Here is a 22,380-nt window from a genome sequence, read left to right on the forward strand (position 1 = left end):
TCTATTGTTATTATTTGACTAGTCTGCTTCAATTGTTTTTTTTTTCTTTCTTCAAACAAAATGCCTATATTTATTGATAAAAACAATCATATACAATATATTAATATTTGTTCAAAATTTAAAAATATTTAAAAACCAGTTGCCTAGCAATATCTTACTAATCAAATAATAGTTTTTGAGGTTGTCATACTTTAATCATACTTACGAAGTGATGATAAATGCTCATGGCTATTTTGTGTCAAAAAACCGAATGCAATCACGATTTTTATACTGTTATCTGTTGTTAAGCTTTTAAGCATACAATAAAATTATAATAACAATTATCGAAGCAAATGACAATCAACTGTATTACTTCATAATTAAAGTCTCTTTTAAAATGAATACGTTTCCACTCCGAATGAAATATATTTCAACGAATCGTTGGATAAAATTATCTATGAATATTATTATCTTAAATTATATTGAACAAACACTATCTTCAAGAAAATAATATTGGTTCTGATAAATTACGATTCAGTGTGGCGTGTTAATATTAATTTTTATGAATGAAGCTTACGATATTAGAATAATATTGTGAGATTTATCGTCGAAAGAAAATATAATTCATTCGCCTACGTCGTTATTTAAAACCCGGGCAATAAATATGGCATCATTAGGAGGGTATACGCCGACGTGTCGTCGTTCTCTTTATATCGTCGGAACAATAAAATGTACAGCAGTAAAGATACAACGTGACTTTATCTACACTAAAATGAATCAATCAACCATCAACGGAGTACTTTCGGTTTATCGTCTCACGTTCGATACTGGGATCGCAGATTTTCCCAGAGATTATTTATTTCGATCTTTCGATGGAATTCTTTTATTGTTTTTATAAACGACCTTCTATTTTTTGTGTTGAATTGTATTGGTTTATTGATGAACAATATTCTGCTTAATTGGAAATCTTCGAAACAAAAATATGAACCTGTTTACTTGTACAAAAAAAAGACAACAATAACAAGAATAATGGGATTTTAATCGAATATCTCTGACAAAAATCGATCAACCAACGAAATATCAGAAATGATTTCAAGATCAAATCGAGATAAAAAGCTTAATATTAAACAATATATCCATTTTAGCTGTTTTATTAAAAAAATAAACATCTGTTATTAATATCGTTTCTCTCGTCTCGACTTTGTTGTGTATTTTAATGTTAAGATTGGAGATATCCGACCCGCCGTCCGTCCATCTAATTATTGGATCAGATTCACTCAATATCAAATTAAATAACAGAGCAAATTAATTATTCATACTGCGATCTTTGGACCTGCGTTGGTTGGCTCGTAAATAATAAATTAATTACACTTTGGATTAAAATGTTAGCAAACAAATTTAATACGTATATTCGTATATAGTAGTGTATATAAAGTAACCTTTAGAATAATAAAGTTTAATAATATATTCAAAACAAATTAAATGTCTATATTTGCTTGAAAGTTGATAGCCATATTATCTCAAAAAGAGGCAGCTATTTTGAAATCACAGACAAATACTTTATTTATATGTATAGAAAATACCAGAAACGTCTTTTTATTATGCTTTTAATTTTATGAAAAACAAAATTCAGCTCAAATCAAAACTTATTAAACTGTAATTTTGTTTTCATAATCCTAATATAGAATTTAAATTATCTGAATTCTGTCAAAATCAAAAACAAATATAAAAATTGCAAATATACAAAGAGAAAACATATTCAGTGAATAATAATACAGCAGACAAGCTCAGTCTTTAACGCGATAAGAAAAAGTCAACATACCGAGGCAGTGTTAAAAAGTGAGTGTAATGTAACGGTCGCACTAAGCTCTAATGCTCGACATTAGTGATATAGAGATCATTAAGGAGCTCGACGCTTTCAACAATAAAATCCGCCGTAATAAAGTTCACACATGTCGTCCGACCGCAAAGGGAACAAAACACTCACCCACACAGAGAACAGTCATTTCAGTCTTACCTGCGAAAGATAAAATATACTGTTATTAACACAACATTATTTTCTAATGTTCCAGCATTGAAATGTAAAATATAAACAAAAAAACAAAGAGTTCGAACACGGATCATATTAAAAGTAACATTCTATCTATATTTTACAAGTCATGTCAGAATTGGAATCAAATAACCGATGCTTACACGTGCACGCGATCCAGTCGGATTTATTTGTACATAGTGAATTCAACTGAAAACTGACATAGCTAAAATCGATTTCGCTGTATTTGAAGTGAACCTGGCTCTGTATACGTGTATTCGACCGTGAACAATCTAAAACGCAGAGCTCGCTATACTAGACAGAGGATCCCATTTGTTCGACGGTGCCGTAGTTGGAATGTAAAACTTTCGAGACTCGACTTTTTGATTACCCATCAATTTTGTTCAAAGTCAAAACTTTAGTAATACTGGTATGCAAATTTCATTCCGCAAAACGTAAAAGAAAACCATACAAAAAAAAAAACAAAAGAATAAAGCCCAGCTTGACGTCCGCATTCACATAATTAACCTATTCATATTATTGAGGGTTTTTTTTAATACAGAAAGAGAATAAAAATAAAATAACAGAATGCGAAATCCCGTCACGAAATGTTCATGGATAATACGGGCTCAAAGCACTGAAAATAAAACGCGCTCGCCGACAAATGGACCGTCGTTTGTGCACTCCTTTTGTCACCCGATTCCCCCAACCACTCGCAAATGTCTTTATGAGTGCCAATAATTCACGCGATGGTACAATTCAAGAGAACTAAAAAAAAAAAACTTGGGAACACTTAGCCGCGATGTTTATTGGTTCTTCAAGCAAAAATACATCTTTTCGATGTAGCCCGTGTGATTTTGATAGTTTATATGTAGTTTCAATTAAAATATTTACGAACATATGGATTACAATTGCTTCTTTTAATTAACTGTATAATGGATGGAGAATTAGTACCTCTACGTGAAAATGAATTGTTTTTTTTTCACTATCGTGTCCGAACATGCTGGTGAGCCTTTGTGCAAGCCCATCTGGGTACCCACTCATCAGTTATTGTACCGCTAAAAAGCAATACTTAGTATTGTTGCGGTTTGAAGGGTGAGTGAGCGTCGTAACTACAGGATAAGGGACAATTACATCTTAGTTCTCGAGGTTTCAATGGTTTATTTAATACAACGCCAATGGCTATGGGCGGTGGTGACCACTTACCATCAGGGGGCCTATTTGCTCGTCTGCTTATAAAAAATAACATGTCCCATACATTACAATTAACGTAAAATATTGTGTTATTCTTGTTGCTTTAAATATAGAAAGAATAAAATAAAAATAGTTTTAGTATTACAAAGATTTTTCACGGAACACTGCATTCGAAACTATTACCGGAGTAACGAGCAATGGGAGCGTTGACTGATTCACTGTTTTATTTTCGTGTTTTAAACAATTTCACTGGCCAACTTTTTCGTAAAACAATTTAATTTCTCAAATGAATTATGATACTAACATTTTCTTTTTAAAACTTATCTTACATTCTTTTTCATATATAATGTTTTTTTTATTTGCTTGACGTTTAGACAAAATTATTATAATTTTTATTGAAAACAAACAAACCAAGCAAATAAAAATATCCGTTCTTATGAAATCAACACTATGTAGTGAACCATTTTTATAAGATTATTACTATGTAAATGTGTTGTGATTTTTATTCATAATACTTTATTTATTTTTCATAAATGAATTTTCCCTCCCAAATTACAGAACGATGACAGACAGTATTTGCTTAGTGCAAGCGGGCAAATTAAAGCGATCAATCTAAAAGTGTGTGATTCGGCGGTGTCGAAACAGTGGGACTAGGGTAACATCAATAGAGAGACAATCGAGAGAGACGGGCAGCGGTTGGCGAGCCAATTACTGCGGCGCGTCAACAATGATTTACGATATAATGGCCTACGCTCGCCTACATTGTTTAAATGCTTGCGACGGATGAAATCTGTTCGTAATAAAGTATCAAAAAAATACATCACGTCTCTAAATGACTCGGCAGTTTTTTGTAATTTGTCAAAAACATATAGGAAGCAACAAATTTCCTTCCCTATGAAGTTTTATATTTATTTAATGGCACAAAATATAATTTAAAAAAAAATGTTATTATTTATTAATGACATGAACATATATAATCGTTTTATTATTCGCTGATCTGTCACGGTTCTCAATGATCAACAGAGCGAGGGCGATGTTCAATAGCGTGCTTCCCCCATGTTTCTCGTGGCGTCATCAATCGTATTATTTGCATAATAATATCCATTATAATTACTAAAGGTAGGTCTAAATATTGTTTCTTGAACTATAATATGTGATTTATCATGTGTTCACACAATGATTTAGAATACTAATGTTATCACATATTTATCTACCTACTTACTACATTGTTTTATAAAATAAAATTACAATTTTATTATAAAATACATTGATATCGATAACCAATTAATGTGATAAAATGTCCTATAATTTAATTTAATGTTATGTATTTTGCATATATATGGACTTTTTTTTTTGTTTCGTTTATCGGTTGCACCGAACGACGTCCTACAAGTTAGTAAGACAAGATTGATTGTTATTTTCTACTGAATGATGAATCGAAAAAATTTAAAATAAACATAACATTAGGTTTATATATTCCTTGCGATTTGCTAATAGTTCTGCTGTATTATGCACTATAAAGAGTTCTTGATTAATTTACCTTTATTTGTAATACAACTATATTCCATCTAAATACTTATTACGACTTTAATTTGACTTCAGGTTACAACTTCGCGGACATTAAAAACGCCATTTTTTTGCAAATATATGGGCAATATCAAAGATTATTCCAGATCTCGACCAATGATATCGCTTCAATCCGTTGTCAAAGTTGTTTATTTGTCTTTACTCTTTTTGTGGTTGAAATATAGGGTACAAGTCATTCACGGTAGCATACGAAAGCGATCCCGTGGCGCTCCTCATTAACACGGAAAGGGTACCGTTGGTTTTTTAATGGGTATTCCGATGTTCGGGGCGCACTCGGCGCCTTGGACACCGGCGAGCCCCACATACCCTCCCAATGTTTCCTTGAGGGAAACGGGTAACGCGTATTTCCAGCGTTAAAAAAAAATGATACAAGTCATTGGTCGTCAATTCGTATGAGAATCAATATTACTAATACCCTACAATTGTATCAGCGTAAAGCACGCCTATAATAAATGTCATTATCATTATTAAGAACAGTTGTCGCCGTATTGCTCATTTACAGATATTTATCGTGACAAGAAAAATAATTTAACACCATTTCTCAATGGCAATGTGTGGAATAATTGTCATTTGTCACGTACGCCGTAAACGTACAAGTATTTTATATGACATTAATGCATTTAAACCGAGGGTTACCAAGTGTCCGGTATTCAATAGGACAGTTCGTTTTTGTCATATAATTTTAGAGTGAAAGAAAAAATAACCTTTCTAATTACTATGGAGTGTTAAATATTTTCTAAAATAAGAAATGAATCATAATAAGCTAAAATCATACAGATTGAAAACGTTTATATTTTTATTTTTCTAAGTGAAATTCCTTCTCGATCCATTTTTATCACTTCTGTCAGTGTCCGTTCTGTTTTACACGTTTTTTTTTTTTGTTTTTTAAATAACTTCTACAATGTCAAGCGTATTAGTCATAACATTTCTAAGAAACTATTAGGTAATTTTTACGAGTCATAGAAAATCGAAGGTTATTTTGCTGATCATATTCGTACTAAATTACAGTGTTCGAAATAACCATCAAATTCTTTGTCTGTGCAAAAAAAAAAATAGGATTCGGTGAAGCATTTTAATATGGCATGTATAATAAAACAATAGTTTATAGTAATAAAGTACAATTACAAATATGAATGAGCCTCTCTAATTTTAGGAACAAGGTAATAAGCTCTTGCATTACATGATTCTTCATTGTTATGTTGTAAGTGATTTATGTTTCTTGCAGCAACAACGTCTATGGACATAGAAGGTAACTTAACATCAGGTGACTTATTTGGTAGCCTTTCTTTTTATAAAACGTGAAGTAAAATGCTTAAGGCTTAAGAATTGAATTCCTTTACCTTGCCATAATTATTTGTTTCATATCAAGTAAAAATAATAGCAATAATCAACATCAATTAAACAGTATCGGATAAAATCGATATCATTAAAAAACTAATTGGTTTTCAAAAAGAAATAATTATCCTCGGCGCTCTATAAAATAATCAGTTAAAAAATCGGATAAGACATAATGAGTTACCAAAGTGTAATTATAGATATACTAGCTGTTGCCCGCTCGTTTTGCAACGTAATTTATACTTTATTATTATTGTTTTTTTTTTTTTTTAATAATAAATTACTTGACTTTTAATAAAGCCGTTTGGAACAACGATGTAGAGATATTTTCACATTTAGTTCGAATCCGGGCAAGCACAAAGAGTTTCATGTGTTTGTGATTATTACAACTTGTGTTGAAGGCAAAATTGTATCCACCAACTCGCAACTTAAGTACCGTGGTAAAATGAGCTTCGAACCATCTCCTTGAGATGTGAAAAGGCTTTTGCAATGATCAGGTCATGTTTCCCGGGTGTACTTTATTAAATAAACATTAGATTTTTTCTTTTTAAAACAGATAAATAAACATAAAACAGTAGATCGAGCAGAAGTATAAAGTTTTTTTTTAATTATATTCAATTGGAAAAATCATGAAAAATTAGTACACGATGGTCATCTAAAGTACCAATATGCTATTCATATTATACATTTTTAACAACAATTTAAAAAAAGAACGTTTTAAAAAAACGGTCAAATTGCATCTTCAAAATATGTTTACAGGCGTGTTTATTCAGACTCGATTCTCGTTATACCAGGTGTCAATGAGCGACCATTTTTTTACCCCTAATAGGTATCACCGCTTTTTTGCCCACGAGATAAACAATTTACTTTTTGTTCCCGAGTATTACAAATATCGTCTTTAATTAACCGTGTCGATATATATTTTTTCCTTTTACTTACTAATTACGCTTTACAAGAAATACGCGGGTTTCTTTCTCAGGATCCTCTGTAAGGTGACGGGTTTTTTTTTTTATAAAAAATACAAATACATTTTAATGTTTAATTGTTAATGTTTGTTAATTACTAAAAGTAGAATGGAAAATTTATTTCGCTGGAAAGGTCGATTACAGAAATATATACTTAAACTTCATAGATAGTCAGGAATTTATACCAATAATTTAATAATTGAACAGTATGAAAATAGTTTAAAAATACTTTTAAAAATAAAAATAAAAAGTTTTTTATTTTTAAACTTTCGTTATGTTAAAGATTTGTATTACGTAATATATATGAATAAACTCTTAACATATTATTTCTGTATCAGTTTAGAAATTCATAAAAAAAGAAATAACAATTCATAAAAAAATTTAAACAGATTATAAATAACTAAAGAATGTATGAAAACTTAAAAAAAAACTCGAATACATTAGGAAGAAATATTTATAACAAAGGCTGTTGAGTGAAACCTTAAGTAAGCCATTATTATAATAAGTACTCGAGCTATGTAGTCATGTTAACAAGACAAACAAGATCAACACACTTGACCGCGTTTCTCGCCACTGAGCCTTACCGTACCTGTAGGTGAACTACATGTGTAGAAATGATCTTTATTACGATGAGCGTAAGGTCCTAATTGATTAAGTAGATTGATAATTTAAAATTAACAATAACTATTCACATTATAAAATTTTCCGATATAGTAGTAGATTTAAGTTTAATTAGCATTAAAGAGTCATTAGTTATAAGTATGTGTTAATCTTGTAAAATTATAATTAAAAAATGCTCAAAGTTCAAATTAATATTTTTTTATTAATAGAGCTGTAATGTAAAATTGCAATAAATATCGAATTTAAATTGTAAAAAAAATATCATCCGTGTTTGTGGTTTCAATGCATTGAAATAAAATGGAAACTATCTTTAATTTATTTTTAAGCCAATTGGAATAATTATGAGGTTTTCAAACCAAAATCAATTTGAATATCAGAATCAAGATTGAAAAGTTTTTTTTTCTGCGTGAATCCTGAATTTTATTGCTTTTTTGATTCAACTAAGGCCATCTTTGTTTTAATTAATCAAAACTGGCAGAGTTTTAAATTATCGATAAAATTAAATATCATTAAAATGTTTACATTTAAGATTTACGATATCACAACGTCCATTAAATATTTTTATCTTTATAGCTCTTAGAGGTTATTTCAAAGAGTTTTCAATCATAAAAAATTAACTTATTTTAATGTAAATTTATATGCAATGTTTTATTTTTTCCTGAGCGATTCTCTGTTCAAACATATGTCCAGATGTCTGATCCTTTTAAAGGCATGCTTATAACACGCGATATAACGTGCATGAGCGCACTTGCCTCATCTTGATGATATTTTATTACCTATACCTATCTTTAAGCCAATCAGTTAAATTATTCACTTCATGTATGACGCGCTACTTTAATAATAAATTGTAATAAATGTCACATATTTATTACAGAATTTTCCGTCGTATCTGACTCGTGTTATGAAAATGTAAACTTTTCATTTAATTAAATATCGATTATATATTTATTTGTTAAACTCTTGAACTCATTTTAAACCTAAAATTTATTTCGATCTAAATATTTTATTCTAATTAAATAAATAAATTAAAATATTATATGAAAAAAGTTACAAATAATAAACCACAACCCAGAAGTTACAAAAAAGGGTACGGTGTTAAACAATCCTTTATATCGAATTAACAAGAAAATTCTCGTGTAAATATACTTCATTGTTTTATTTTGTCATAATAGCCTCGAGACCTCGAGTAATTTATCAATCTTGTTCCGTTCTGCCGATAAAAAACACAAAACCAATCGGGACTGAGATCTCGCTCCCAATGCCAACTTGTACTGAACGAGTTGTGAAGCATGCACTCGGTATTTTCATTAAAGAAGCCGTCTCATTATAGACGTGCTCCGAGTTCATGAGGCCCTGGTGGCAATTATCGCGGTACGAAACTTTATTCAATTCGTTGTCGCCCGCTGGCTGCGCCCCGAGGAAATTATTCTCCCGCCGCGAATTCCGCTTCATTTGCGACCGGCCCCGCTTTTCGCTTTCCTGCTGCCCTGATACTTTAACTTTAGTTTCTACAGCGTTACACAACAAGGAATGAAGAAATCCTTTGCCCGTCCCTTCTCGAAAAATTGATATACTCTATTAAAAATAAAATCGTCATCGGATAAAATACATAAACCCTATTAGAATACTATAAATTTATATTCTAAAATAGTTCTATATAATATAATACCTACTCAACAAAAAAAAATTAAAGTACAACAATAAAATATAAGTTGCATAGTCGAGTGTTAACCGTATGGAAACTACAAAGTAAAATAGGACACAGAGAAGAATTTGAAATAATATGTTGCATTCCGACACGAGTCATACAAAATGAAAGAGTTTGGGAAAAATAAACTCGCATTTTACGTTGGAAAATGCAACGAGCAGTGTTCTTTTGTTACTCAACGCTCTGAGCTTCTCTTTGTTATTTTATATTTTAACTGCGTGTGTGCTTGGATTCATCTGTTTCATTCTTTCAAAATCAACACATTCTTTTATTTTGCTCCTTTGTTTTAACTTGACTTATTTCAAGAAAATTCGCGAGAAAATGTAAAAAATTAATTACTCTATAAGAGGTTCAACTAAAAAAATAATTACTTTATTTGAAATATATAGTTAAAATGAAGGAAATAAAAATCAATTTCATTAGTAGCTTATTAAGTCTCTGTTCATAATATGCAAACGGATTAATGTTGGCTCGCTTAAAAGCTAACATCGAGTAACACCGAAGTAACTAATTGGATATTGTAAATTTTCAAAGTTAGTTTTTATGCTTTTTATTCAAATTAATGCGCAGTGCTTAGAAAACAGTTTTGCACCTTTAGGGTAGTTTTTTTTTTTATTTCTAAATTAAATTTACAATTAGCCGAGATTACGAGCAATATACTCTAATAATTTATGAAGATAAATATTTTATATTTCTGTGTTTCGGTTTGAAGGATGGCTTTGTATGTGTCATCATATCACATACACTAGAGACATAACATCCCTTTTGATTGGGAACGCAATGACAATGCGATACTACCGGACTAGATAATATTTATTACAGTAAGAATATCAACGGTGTCTACACTTACCATGTGATAGCGATGCTTGTCTGATTGCATTGAATTTGAAAAAAAAAAACATCTGCGTTTAATAACATTTAAAAAAAATATAATTAATAATTGGTTTGCAACATAAAAATGCAATTAATACGATTTGCTGAGACATGCACACCGAGGTGATTTATTTTAAGCATTTATCAGATAACCCGTCACATTTAGCACTGCACACTGATATAAATAAACGACAGTGTATTTCCACTCACGAAATGAAGACACGATGAGAGGCGACGAGGACATCTAGAATTGAATATAAGCTGCTCGTTACAACATTATTTTTTCACTTTAGTAATACGTTTTTGTTTAAAAAAATTGCAGAATCAAAAATATTACAAAATTTGATTATTTACCTTAATTAATTTGAAGTGTTTCAAATGTAAAGTATAATGTTTATAGGTTCAAATAAATGGCGAGTTTGAGAGAGTGTGCGGTGCATGAAAATTCAATTAACAGCTGCGGCAATAAAACCTCCAGCTTATCATTAAGGCAGTAATTTAAAAAAAAAGAAGGGAACGAGATAAAATAAGAACCTATTATCTTATTTAAAAAAAGAAACGAATGAGTCAGCTGTCTGAGGAACAGATTAAATAATAATTAGTAGGTGCTTACGACCATTGGCAACGTGTCAGATGAATGAGTGCTTGGATTTAGCCACACATTACACTACGCAATTCATCACGAGATATCCGAATTGGTTTCGAGGTTCGCTACAGTAATAAATATCCCGCTTTTGACGTAGCGATGTGAAATATTTAATGGAGTCGTTTTAAAGTTATATTTAGTAGTTTTAAAACTTTGTTTCTGGTCTGTTGTAAATTTTAATAGCTATCATTAAATATAAATGGATTTATGATTTTTCTTTGTTATTATATTGAATACGTCATGTTCTTACAGTATAAACAAACGCTTTCCATAAATATTATAAGAATATATTTTCCTATTCCCAAGTAAATAGATATAAATTATAAATTAATTTAAAAGTAATGAATGCCTTTTATAGATTTTTTGTATCTGTTTTATTATTGGAACGTTTAATAAATAGTTAAATGCTATGGTTTTAGAAAAACTAATTATAACTTCGATGGTTGTGTGTATTCCAATTAATTATAACTCGCCAGTAATACACAAAGTACGTGTATTATTTAGTTTCGTGCAAAGTCAAATTATAGTAAGTCACGCGACATATTGAAATTTTCGTCATAAAATATTTTCTACATAAGCAATGTAAATGACGGGCGCTGCCGGTGAAGCATAAAACATCGTATCGAAAATGAAAAATGTAACATGAATCAAACTTTCAAAGATCTTTTTATTGCCAATAACCTAGTTCCTATGAATTTCGCCGCAAGTGATATTCGTATTATTTCAGCTATTTTCTTAATATAGCGTACATGTGGACGGTAGACGCTTGTCGCAAATATACAATATATATCTTTCGCATTTTTATTCTTTTTTAATTTGGTACCGTATTTTATTAAAGTAAAAAATGCATGTAAATTTATAACGTAAGATTTTTCTCTTGATCAACATATCTAATATACATTTATTGTTGTAAATATAATGTGGTCTCCAGCTCAGGCTTCGGTCGTTTCGTTCGAACTATCGCGTCGGAAATAGACGTCGACTGTTGCGTGGGCGAAGCATCAAAATATTACGGTAAACAAACTGAATTAGCGGCAGATTAACGGGTTTTCAGTGGAATAGCATTTCTGATATATGTTGGCTTCAGTTTGTTTATTACAAACAAAGTTCTGTTGGGAATTGTAATAGGTTTGTTTTAAGATAACGATAATAAAATGGATTTAAATGTTTTCAAAACGAATTGATATTTGAGTATAATTTGAACATTAACCAGTCAATTATTCTATAAATTAATAAATAGAAAGTGAAAGAAATATGAGCTTAGATAAAAATTTAATAATAATAATGTCGACAGATCAGATGCATCTGTATCTCAATAACAAATTACACACACTTGTATAAGAGGATCCGAAACAGAATGAATATATTTGTTCCTAAAGCCCTTGTCATCCGAAGCGTTGAAACCATTACCCGTTAAAAGATAAATTCAAACGAACAGCTTTAAATCCATTGTCATGTATCTCAAAAATACGTCGCCATACTCAAACATTTACCCACGTTCGCGCACACAATAAAATATCAAATAAATTCGAAGGTACTCCGCTGAACGATATTAGGGTTGATAATATCGCAGTCTACCTCGCAATGATAAAATAACTCGTAAGAGTTTTTATAATGATATTATTACGTGTTTGGAATGCAATTATTGAAATCAAAATGAAATTTGCATTACAAAAGCAAGTAGGCGAAGTTCATGAATAATTTATTTGATGATACGGTTTTTAATGTTTGCCGTTGAATATAACAAAAGCTGTTTACTGATATTAAGTTGAGTCATTATAAAATTATTATATTCTTGTTTGTAGTTTCGTAATCATAGCTGATATAAATTTTTTGTAAACTCTTTCAATTAGATTTTCAAGAATATTATATATTTAAGGCGCGCTTAAGTTATGCTAACCTAATTTCAGTTCATATGCTTTATAATATAAAATCAGTTGGAGAGCGTTTTGCGTCGCGCCGAGCAACGAACCGAGAATCTGTGCTCCATAGTACCAGGGGAACAGAGTACAGCCGAAAGTGCCCGTAATATGAACAGCATACGTACGTTGCGGCACACAGACGCTTGCCGCTCAGAATCGATACGGGGGGCCGCCACCCTGAGGATGAGGGGATGAATTTAAATTATTCACAGCGGGTATAACTGCGTGCTGCCGTCTTTAACAAACAAATTACGTATGCGCGCCTAATAACGCGATACACCCGGCTCTTAGACCTAAGATGCCAAGCTTTCAATTATAACTACAGATAAATGATGTGGGTCCGGCTCGTAACGCTCGCTACTGATATCTACTTGTCGTGTCCTCATTCCGTTAATTACATCAAGAATGCCCATAATTAGATTACATTGAATAATCTCCAGCTTAGTAGTATATAGCTAAAACATGCTTAAAATTAAGAAATAATTATTTCGTAAATATGTTAGAATAATTAAATATCCAATATAATAAATTCTACACACGTACATACTGTACCAATGATGTTGTTCTTTGAATATAGGAAAAGGGTTGTTGTTACGTTTAATTAATTATAATTAACATGCAATCAAATATGGAATTACAGATGTTGCAGTAATCTAATTTATGCGTTAAATACACACATGCATGTACAAAAAGTCATAATAGATATTTATTTTACGTTACATTAAAAAATTACATTTATAAAGCAGTGATTTGAATTGGTTTGCGGCGAGAAATCGATCAAGATGTGACTAAAATTGTTCCTTTCCCTTTTATCTTCCTTAAATGCCGACACAAAGTAAAAAAGTAGGGAGAACATAGCGTCAAAGAGATTGAATGAATATCGATTGTAGAGTCGACAGCAATTGAAGCACATCGAGGGGGAACCGGGTACCGGGAGCGCAGAGTCGTATAGGAGCGAGGGGCTCTTCCGACTGGCCGTGACAATTTATGTTATTGCCACGGAGCTGGACGTCGCCGATACGGGACCCTCACATGTAATTGTTAGTTGGACCGCAGGATATTGGGGAATGAAACGAGAGCGGTGATTGATTAAGCGGCGATAACGATTATGGTCGTGGATATTACAGGCGATGAAAAATTGGAGGGGTGATGACATTTCCAGTCCGTAATTAAAGTCAGTAAAGCCAATTTACAAACAAACTCATCGGTGTTAACGGGAGTGAATTAAAAGAGTGGTTACCCACTGACTTTTAAAGAAAAAAAAAACGCGCACATGCGATGCGATGCTGGTACGTTAACAGATTAAGCCGAAAGATCAACAAATAAATTTTAATCCGACCGAACAGCATTCTCGCATTTCCGGCGGCAAAAACTCGCCTGACTCGACACATGGGAGAAAAAAAACTAAAGTTATTATCTTAAGTCGAACCCAACAGAACCCATTAGTAAACAACACGGGCACAAAAGAGGGCAAAATAGCGGCTTATACGAAAAAAAGGTTATAAAAAATCGGCTTTTGATCCCTGGGTCCCCTGCACTGCATCTGTGAAGGTTTTATTAGTCTGCAGACTAGTTGTGAAAACGATTTGTTGATGTTGAACTTTGTATTTACAACGCAATATTTGTTTTACTCAATAATTAAACAAATTATTGTAATTAAAATTTACACATACTAATATAACATTGTTTTAATTATTTATAACGTTACAGGAATTTATAGTGTTACATGTAACGTTATAATGTAAAATGTTAATTAAATAATGTACTAGGGTTTGATTGTAAATGTTCTTCAACTGCAAAGCGATTACAGCTATTATACAGCTTAGAAGTTTCACAAATTAAACTGTTCGTCCAAAGTCGAAGCTAGAGCAGAAGTTCTGAAAGCGTTAACTAGTAATAACATTGGTGTTTATATATTTGGTGAGCGTTTACCGCGACAAATCTGCTCTCGACAAAACTTTCCACTCGAACAAAGCGACGTCCAGGTATACGCCAGCTGGGGATTACTGCATCCTACAACCAAACCACAAACTCGTCGACCAACTCGGTCGACCATTTATAAGCCGTATCAACTTACATCCCGATATAGTTTGACGATCCGGCACGAAAGTTAAATGGGTTTAATGACAACTGAGACTTTATTTTTAGAGACACAAATGTACCGAATTACTACTAAGAGATTATAAAACCTTAAATTTTGCAAACATTTAAGAGTAACTAGCTCAAGACCTTTGAACTTTATCAATTTCATTATTATAATTATAAGGATTAGTTAGAAGAATATTGGCAAATTAAACCTTTAAGCGTTACAAGAAAGTAACACCTATGCAATTGTATAATCACGAACCGTTAAACAGGTAACTGTACAATAATATCGATGTTACGACGCGAAAGGAGTTACTTGGCTACAGTCGACGCAATTAATTTCAAATCAATTTGCTGTGTGGTAGTGAATTTATTATCATTTCAATTGTTCATGACATAATAAACGAGTAGCTAACAAACCGCAGAGGTATAATGCGAAGCGGAAATAATAATGGCGTTTGTTAGAGCACAGGCTGTCGACGCCGCGGGCTTTGCCCTGCCTCACATCCTAATTATGCCAATAATAATTACCCGCACAGTAGTCGACTCGACAGCTGGCTTCTTCCGCTATCTCCTTAAGCTTTATGATCTCCTCGTGGGAATGACCGCTTAAACATACTCTATTTATAATAACTTTATATTTTTATTACTATTATGATGTGCAATAAAACCTCTTTACTTACAAAATAATGGATTGTTGTTGTTAATTAACTCAGTTTATAAAATATATATTATGTATAATTTCTGAGAAGGAACATTTACATCGGTTTTTAATAGAACATCAGCATCCGTTTAAGACAAATATAATTATTGCGAATGACTGTAACGATTCGCTCCGCAGCTCTATCTACGGGGCTTGTCCCGAGAGGCGATTTATTTTATCGTATCAATCAATTACACAGAGAATTCGATATTAAAATTTTAATTCGCATCAGAGATCGCAGGCTTTTGGCCGACGCAATAACGTTTTTGTGAAATGAATGATGATACGCCCGAGGCAGGTAACGCGATACGTCCGTTGTGGGATATAAATAAAGTCGTTGAAGCGAAAAATTCATCAGAATTTATCACTCATGCTGGCGTTGTGTTGGCCTGCACAAATAACATGTCGCCTATTACACGCCAACTAAAATAATATGTGTAATACGTTGAAGTACATAATGCTGATTGAATCACTGACCATTCGCGTTTAATTAAACAAAATGTGCTGTGTAGCGATGTGTATTCGAGCGTGTAATTTAGCTGACCAAATCAGACAGGATGTTAAATATATGAAGTTTCTATTAAAAGCAACAATGTAAATAAAATGAAAACTATTTTAGTATCTTATGTTGCCGGTTATAAAAGGAAGTGATTCGAACGTAATTTAATGCAAACAAACTCGGTAACCAGTTAGAAGTCGTTTCAGATAGAACACCGATCAAGCGATGATTAGCATGTTAATATATTCAGAGCGATCCGTATAATCGGGCGAGGTAGTGATATTAACCTCATTTGAAATTAACGCGGACGTGATAGACATCGGGGTTTTCTAGTCATATTTATAAAAATCTGAATTATTTGTAACGTTATAAAAAGACAAACCGGCATCAATTTATATAGTCTAAAAATAAATGCGTCACGAATATGCTGTTGATAAAAAAGGAGTAGTGTCGATCGCTTTGATAAAGGTGGCAAGTGTGATATTTATAATATATATATTATCTATTTGCCTACCTAACACTTTATTGTATTATTTATATTGTTTTTGTCGAATCCAAAGTTTAAAATTTTAATAACTTTGATGTAAAATGTTTTATTGCATTTTAAAACCATTCTGATTTACATTAGGTAAAATATTACTTAAATATCAATCTATTTTTAAAATACATATTGTTACATTTTAGTTTTGAAATAGATTTAAGCGTAAATTTAAATTTGGAATACACTATATGTTGTATTTCAATACTATTAAATTATATGAAACTAGAATTAGACAAATTAAAGTACAATTTATTAAGCGATATGAATATGAGTTAATATAACATTTTGTAACAAGGATTTCTCACAAACAAGTTAAGCCAACTTCGTAACAGTTGACACGAGAGATTACAAAAAGGCATTGACACAGAAAGATAGGAAAGAAAACAAGTAAAACACAATGTCAGAGTCAATGGCCGGATTGAAGTGAAGAATTTTAAATTGATACCGTCTTTAATTATCGCGCTTTGCTCATAAAGTTTTCCGGTTAGAGGGCGAACGTTAAATTGATTCCGCGAGCACTTTAGAAAATTTTTAGAACCCTTGACAGTGATTAATGAAAGGAATTCGGGGGACTGCGACGTGTTCACTCGACGTGTTCCCCTCGAAGGAAGCAAAGGGAGACGTTCCCTTCTCCGCGTCTATATCTACACACACAGGCATAGTGAAGCAATTTACTTTGTCATAAAATATAGCGGTTACAATAATATCTCATTGCTCAAGCAGCTGCTGAGCTGTCGCTGGCGTAATTTGATGTGGTTAAGCGTGATGAGTTCGTAAGTGTTGCGATTCAAACGAAGCTGGTGCAACAACGCCGTGTCACGTTTTTGATTAATGATGTATGCATTACAAGGTGATTCTGTAAGCAGGTGCATGGTTTCAGCATAATAATAATATTACCTACCGCATGACATAATGACATTCTCATACATTAAAAGAAATACAAAACTGTTTAAATTTCCACATTCCTTTATATTTTATGTTTCTTGGACTTGAATGCTTTAATAAATGTAGTTTTTATTACGGTTTTAAAATACACTATAAGAAAATTAGTAAGAAAATTCATGAGTTTTGTAAATGAATGACCTTTTGACCACTTGAGATATCAACATCCATTACCAAACATCAAGTAAGCAGTGCAAATTAGAGCGTTACTAGTATAGCAATATAAATTAGGAGATAAGTAGCACTGGCCACAATCGCATTAATTTGTAAAGAGGGGGAGAGGTACGATGGAGGGAGGCAGGAGTGATTTAATGAACCGCTGCGGCGGGCGACAGCGTGGATTACACCCCGCCGTTTGCACTCAATCAACCTCGCAAACACCCCTAAGCCCGCCAATTAAATACACTCCGAAACAATCAGATACATGCCCGATAAGAGCAATCGGACAATTAGCGATTATTGTAATTGATAATCGAGTCATTAATACAACTGAGTCACGATCCGCGACCGGGCGCGTCGCGCGCTCTATGTAGATCAAGGACTTGATATATCATTTCAAACGGGCACCGCATAGATATATTATATTTAACTTTATCACTATTACATTTTGATAAGAGCATACTAGATCGATATGCAAGACTTGATTTTATATACGCGTTTGGCCTCTCCCCGTGTATGAATTTAATATTTTATTTTATTATTTCAACGAGAATTTTGTGTTTATGTAACTTTTAAATAAGATTTTCCGTTATTGTGAATTATTTATTCATAAAACATATGCCAGATATCCTAGTTATAAATAAAAATATTGTATTGAACTTTTGGTTATATCAAAGCAAATATATATATTAAAATAATGATGTTTTCCGCCGATGCAAAAATATTATACCTACGCCCTGAAAGTTTAGTGTAAATATTTATTTACGAAACTGGCAATTACCGACACTCCCCGGAACCGGCCTAAATAGATTTGTTGACTCACTATATCGGCGACTTTGGCGTTTTGATAACGAGTTAACTTATGTAATTGCTGATGTTGATGTCGGGCTAATTTCTAAGTTTTTTGTTGCTTAATATTTTAGGGTACCGTAATCAAAGAATGTTATACAAACTCGTATCGTTTGTACATGATTCTCTTTGTACGTTAAGAAGAGTTTTATGTGTCCTGCTTTGTATTTCAGATATCATTCTGATATTCTAAGACTAGAATTTCAATAAAAGTTCAGATAATTTTACACTAAAAAAAAATTCCTTTGAACAGTTTGAAATAATCTTGCAAGTACCTTTGAGTCAGTTTTTTGTTTCTTAGCTGGAGGCTGTGAGTTGTGCTCTTGCCTTGAGTCGTCTGGTTCAGGTTTAGTTGACTGTTGGGGTGCAGGCGCAGGGGCCGGCGACGGCGCTGGCGCGGGCGCTATCGGCGCAGGAGCGGTCGGCACCGTAGGTTTAGCGTCCAACCGCGGTGCGGCTGGTCGGGGATCGGGTTTAGGTTGCGCAGGAGCAGAATGCGGCACATGAGGCGCGTGTGGCGCATGTGGCGCGTGGGTCGCCGGTGCCACAGTGGGGAGTGCCCCGGGTGGCGGCACCGCGGGTGGACCGGGCGCGTTTGGTGGCGGTGGCACCCTCGCCACGCCATTAACATCGTGCGGCGAGTGCGGGTGATGATGCTTGTCTCGTGCTTTGTCGCGTCGATGCCCGCCTGAGCCGCGCTTGGCGGCGGCGGGCGGCGCGGCGGTCGCAGTTGGCGGTTTCGGTTCGCCGTTCATTTCGTTAGACTTGACGATCTCGTGCTTCGCCTCAGAGCTCTTTGTGCCAGGCTTGGTGCGCTTGATCTTCATCTTGAGCGCGGTGCGCTGCGCGTCCGGTTCGGCGCGCGCCGCCATGCCGCCCGCCTCGTCGGTCTTCTCTATGTCGGCATCGAGGTCTATGATGAGGTCGCCGATGCCGATGTCCCACTCGTTGTCATCGTACTCGAAGTTGGCGGGGTGCGCGTGGGGCGCGGGGCGAGCTCCGCCGGCCGGCGCGCCCTCCCTCATTGGCGCCGCCATGCGCGCCGGCTGCCCGCGCCCGCCCCCCGCAGCCCCGCACACGCACACACCATTGTAGCCCTGCGAAAGATAACGACAACTTAACATAAAATCTCAACAAAACAAAAGTGACCATTACAAAAAATAAGTATTCTTATAGTAGATAATAAAAAAAATGATTCTATGAATAGGTCTACGTACAAAATCTAACGATCTGTGAAATTGGATTATAACTTGTATAATTGACGTTGAAATATGTGATATCTTAAAGACTTCCACCATAAAAATTAAAGCAAGGCTATAAAGATTCAAATGAACATATCCATTTTAAATTATTCCTTTATAGAAATTTCATATCTTAAGAAGTTATAACCAATTCGAAGAGGCAATAATCGTAAAATAGTCATAAAACCTCGTAGATAAGCCCGCTTTAACTCATAGCGTAGAATAAACCCTAGAATTTACGTATACTAAACAAAGCCGTGCGTACATGCACACACACATACACATTATTGTATTGAACATATTTATAACTGTGGGTAAAAAATACACATAAGTAACAAGGATTCTAATTTTATCATTATTTTATTTAATTCATTGTTTCATTAAACAGTTCAGTTGCACGCGACTTAGTTTATTTACGTAATATGATAATAAGTTATTATTTTTAACAAGCAGTTTACAGACAATACAGCTCTCAGTTTTGACTACACAATATTTTAAGGAATTATAAAACAATAAAAGCACTCAACGGCGTCTTAACAATTTTGAAAATTATAATTATAAAATACTATCTTATGCGTCATTGCTTTGCACGGGAAAAAAAGTTTCGCGTGACACCTATAAATGATAAAAATAAATAATATTACATAATTTGCATTCAGCCAAATTTTCTATGTGCCTATCTTATGTAAAATCTCTTTAAAAATTCAGGTCCAAAATGAACTAATAATATATTATTTATGTGTTTTAATGATTGGTGTGTTGTATTAAAAAACTTATAGAAAATTTATTTTGCATTTACACATTAATTTTATTCGGTGCTAATCAATTCTTGAAAATATTGTTGATAAATCCTTATGTCCTGAATACTGATGGATCTTAAAGTAATAGTGCAACAGGGAGTTGAGATTACTGAGCGCATAGTTTATAGCGTCGCCCAAGCCAGCTTTACTGCACCCTTTTGATAACTCCTCGTAACTTTTTTATTACTTGAGCGCTTATGTTTGCCTGGTACATTCATAGACTTATCCGAACACTCCATTGGATTTTTCATCTCTCTTTTTATTTCTTTTTTTAGTTTAAAAACATTTTTATTATGAAAAGAAAAAGATCGTTTTAATGAATTAATTTTACGTTCCGAAAAACATTTTCATTTTAGAAGGTTGTCTTGTGTTTTTTAATGAAACGATTATAATCACTACGTTCTTTGGCTTTTATTTGTCGACAAAAAATGTACTCTTTGTTTACTTTTTAGGGGGTGTGTAAATAGATAACAAATTTACTTTGTTTTACTGATTTGTTAGCTCGTGGAGCAAAAGCGCTTTATTAATTTTACCTCTGTGCTCTGAGGAATTATTCTCTCTAATTCCTGCTTCCCCCTTCCTTCTTAAGTCCACGCGAGCTGGTTCTCGATGTCACCGCCTAACTGTGACATCAATTCCATCGCGAACAAAGAAATTTGGCAACTCCTTTCTTTGTCGCACTTCCAAAAAATGGAATTCCTTACCAGCTCACGTATTCCCCTCCTCTTACAACCCGGGTTCCTTCAAACGAGGCGTGAAGAGGCATCTTGCGGGCCGGCAAGGCGAAGGCGGCTAGTGCAGAACGTTTTTCCCGTCTGTACTGGCCGTCGTCGCGTTTGGACTCTACTACCACTTACCATCAGGTGGAGTAGAGTCATTTGCCCTCCCGGCGATATAAAAAAAAAAACCTCAAATTTAAATGCGTGCGCTTTATAACGTCCTTACAATAAATTACTGTTTAATAATCAAAACAGCGATTTTTGTCCAGCCTAGTTTGGAAAATTTATATATTGTAAATATAAGAAACCTCTTGTCAGATTAAGTGGTCTGTCGGTGTATCTTTTAAACAAGAACTACTGAACGCAATTAAGTAATTAATCGAGTCGGAACGTGAGCGCACTAACAAGTAACAACAAGTCGCTTGACATTAACATGAGTTTCTTAGAACATGTTTTGTATTAAACACGGCGGTAATAAGTAATTGGTTTAATATGTAAAGCTGATTAAGAAAGCTACAAACAAAAATATTAAGTAGAAGCATAATTGCTTCCTCGCCATATTTTTAATATTATAGTCTATACAAATTGCGCCACACCAATTATATAAATAGCTTTGTCATTATGTCGGGTTCGATTTCCGCTCGTGACAATAATTATTGCTTTTGAATATATATACGTAGATGTTAAGTTCTGGACTGTGTGTATTTATTTAATGTGATGTATTGACGTCTATATATTTTTCCAGTTTAATTTATCGAATACTACATTATACATATATAATGAACATAGACAATTTAGTAAATAAACAAATCATAAATCAGGTTTTACATAATTTGCATACTCATTCAACAGCCATTAATTGATGTTAAAACTTTGATAAATGTTTGTATTCACATAGCGGCATTTACATGTTTTTAAAATTAAAAAAAAAATCACTATGATTGTCTATGACGAAAGTTTGGTAGAGTGGAGTACAATAGTCC

At 33.3% G+C, this 22,380-nt stretch overlaps 2 protein-coding genes across 6 annotated transcripts in view; one reads left to right on the top strand and one right to left on the bottom strand.

Moving 5' to 3' along the window:
- LOC126774818 (zinc finger protein 608-like) overlaps positions 1-22,380 on the bottom strand; it is a 361,874-nt gene that overhangs the window by 305,638 nt on the left and 33,856 nt on the right. For all 5 annotated transcript variants that reach the window (XR_007669838.1, XM_050496431.1, XM_050496433.1 and 2 more), the window contains one exon: positions 18,913-19,734. Coding sequence is in view for 4 of the 5 variants with exons in the window: in XM_050496431.1 (XP_050352388.1) it covers positions 18,913-19,674 (762 nt within the window). In the remaining variant the exon portion in view is untranslated. The remainder of the gene's footprint in view (positions 1-18,912; positions 19,735-22,380) is intronic.
- LOC126774826 (tyrosine-protein kinase receptor torso-like) overlaps positions 1-22,380 on the top strand; it is a 177,515-nt gene that overhangs the window by 55,459 nt on the left and 99,676 nt on the right. The window lies entirely within an intron of this gene.

The sequence above is a fragment of the Nymphalis io genome, chromosome 17 (assembly GCF_905147045.1).
Source record: "Nymphalis io chromosome 17, ilAglIoxx1.1, whole genome shotgun sequence".
In the NCBI taxonomy this organism is placed as follows: domain Eukaryota; kingdom Metazoa; phylum Arthropoda; class Insecta; order Lepidoptera; family Nymphalidae; genus Nymphalis; species Nymphalis io.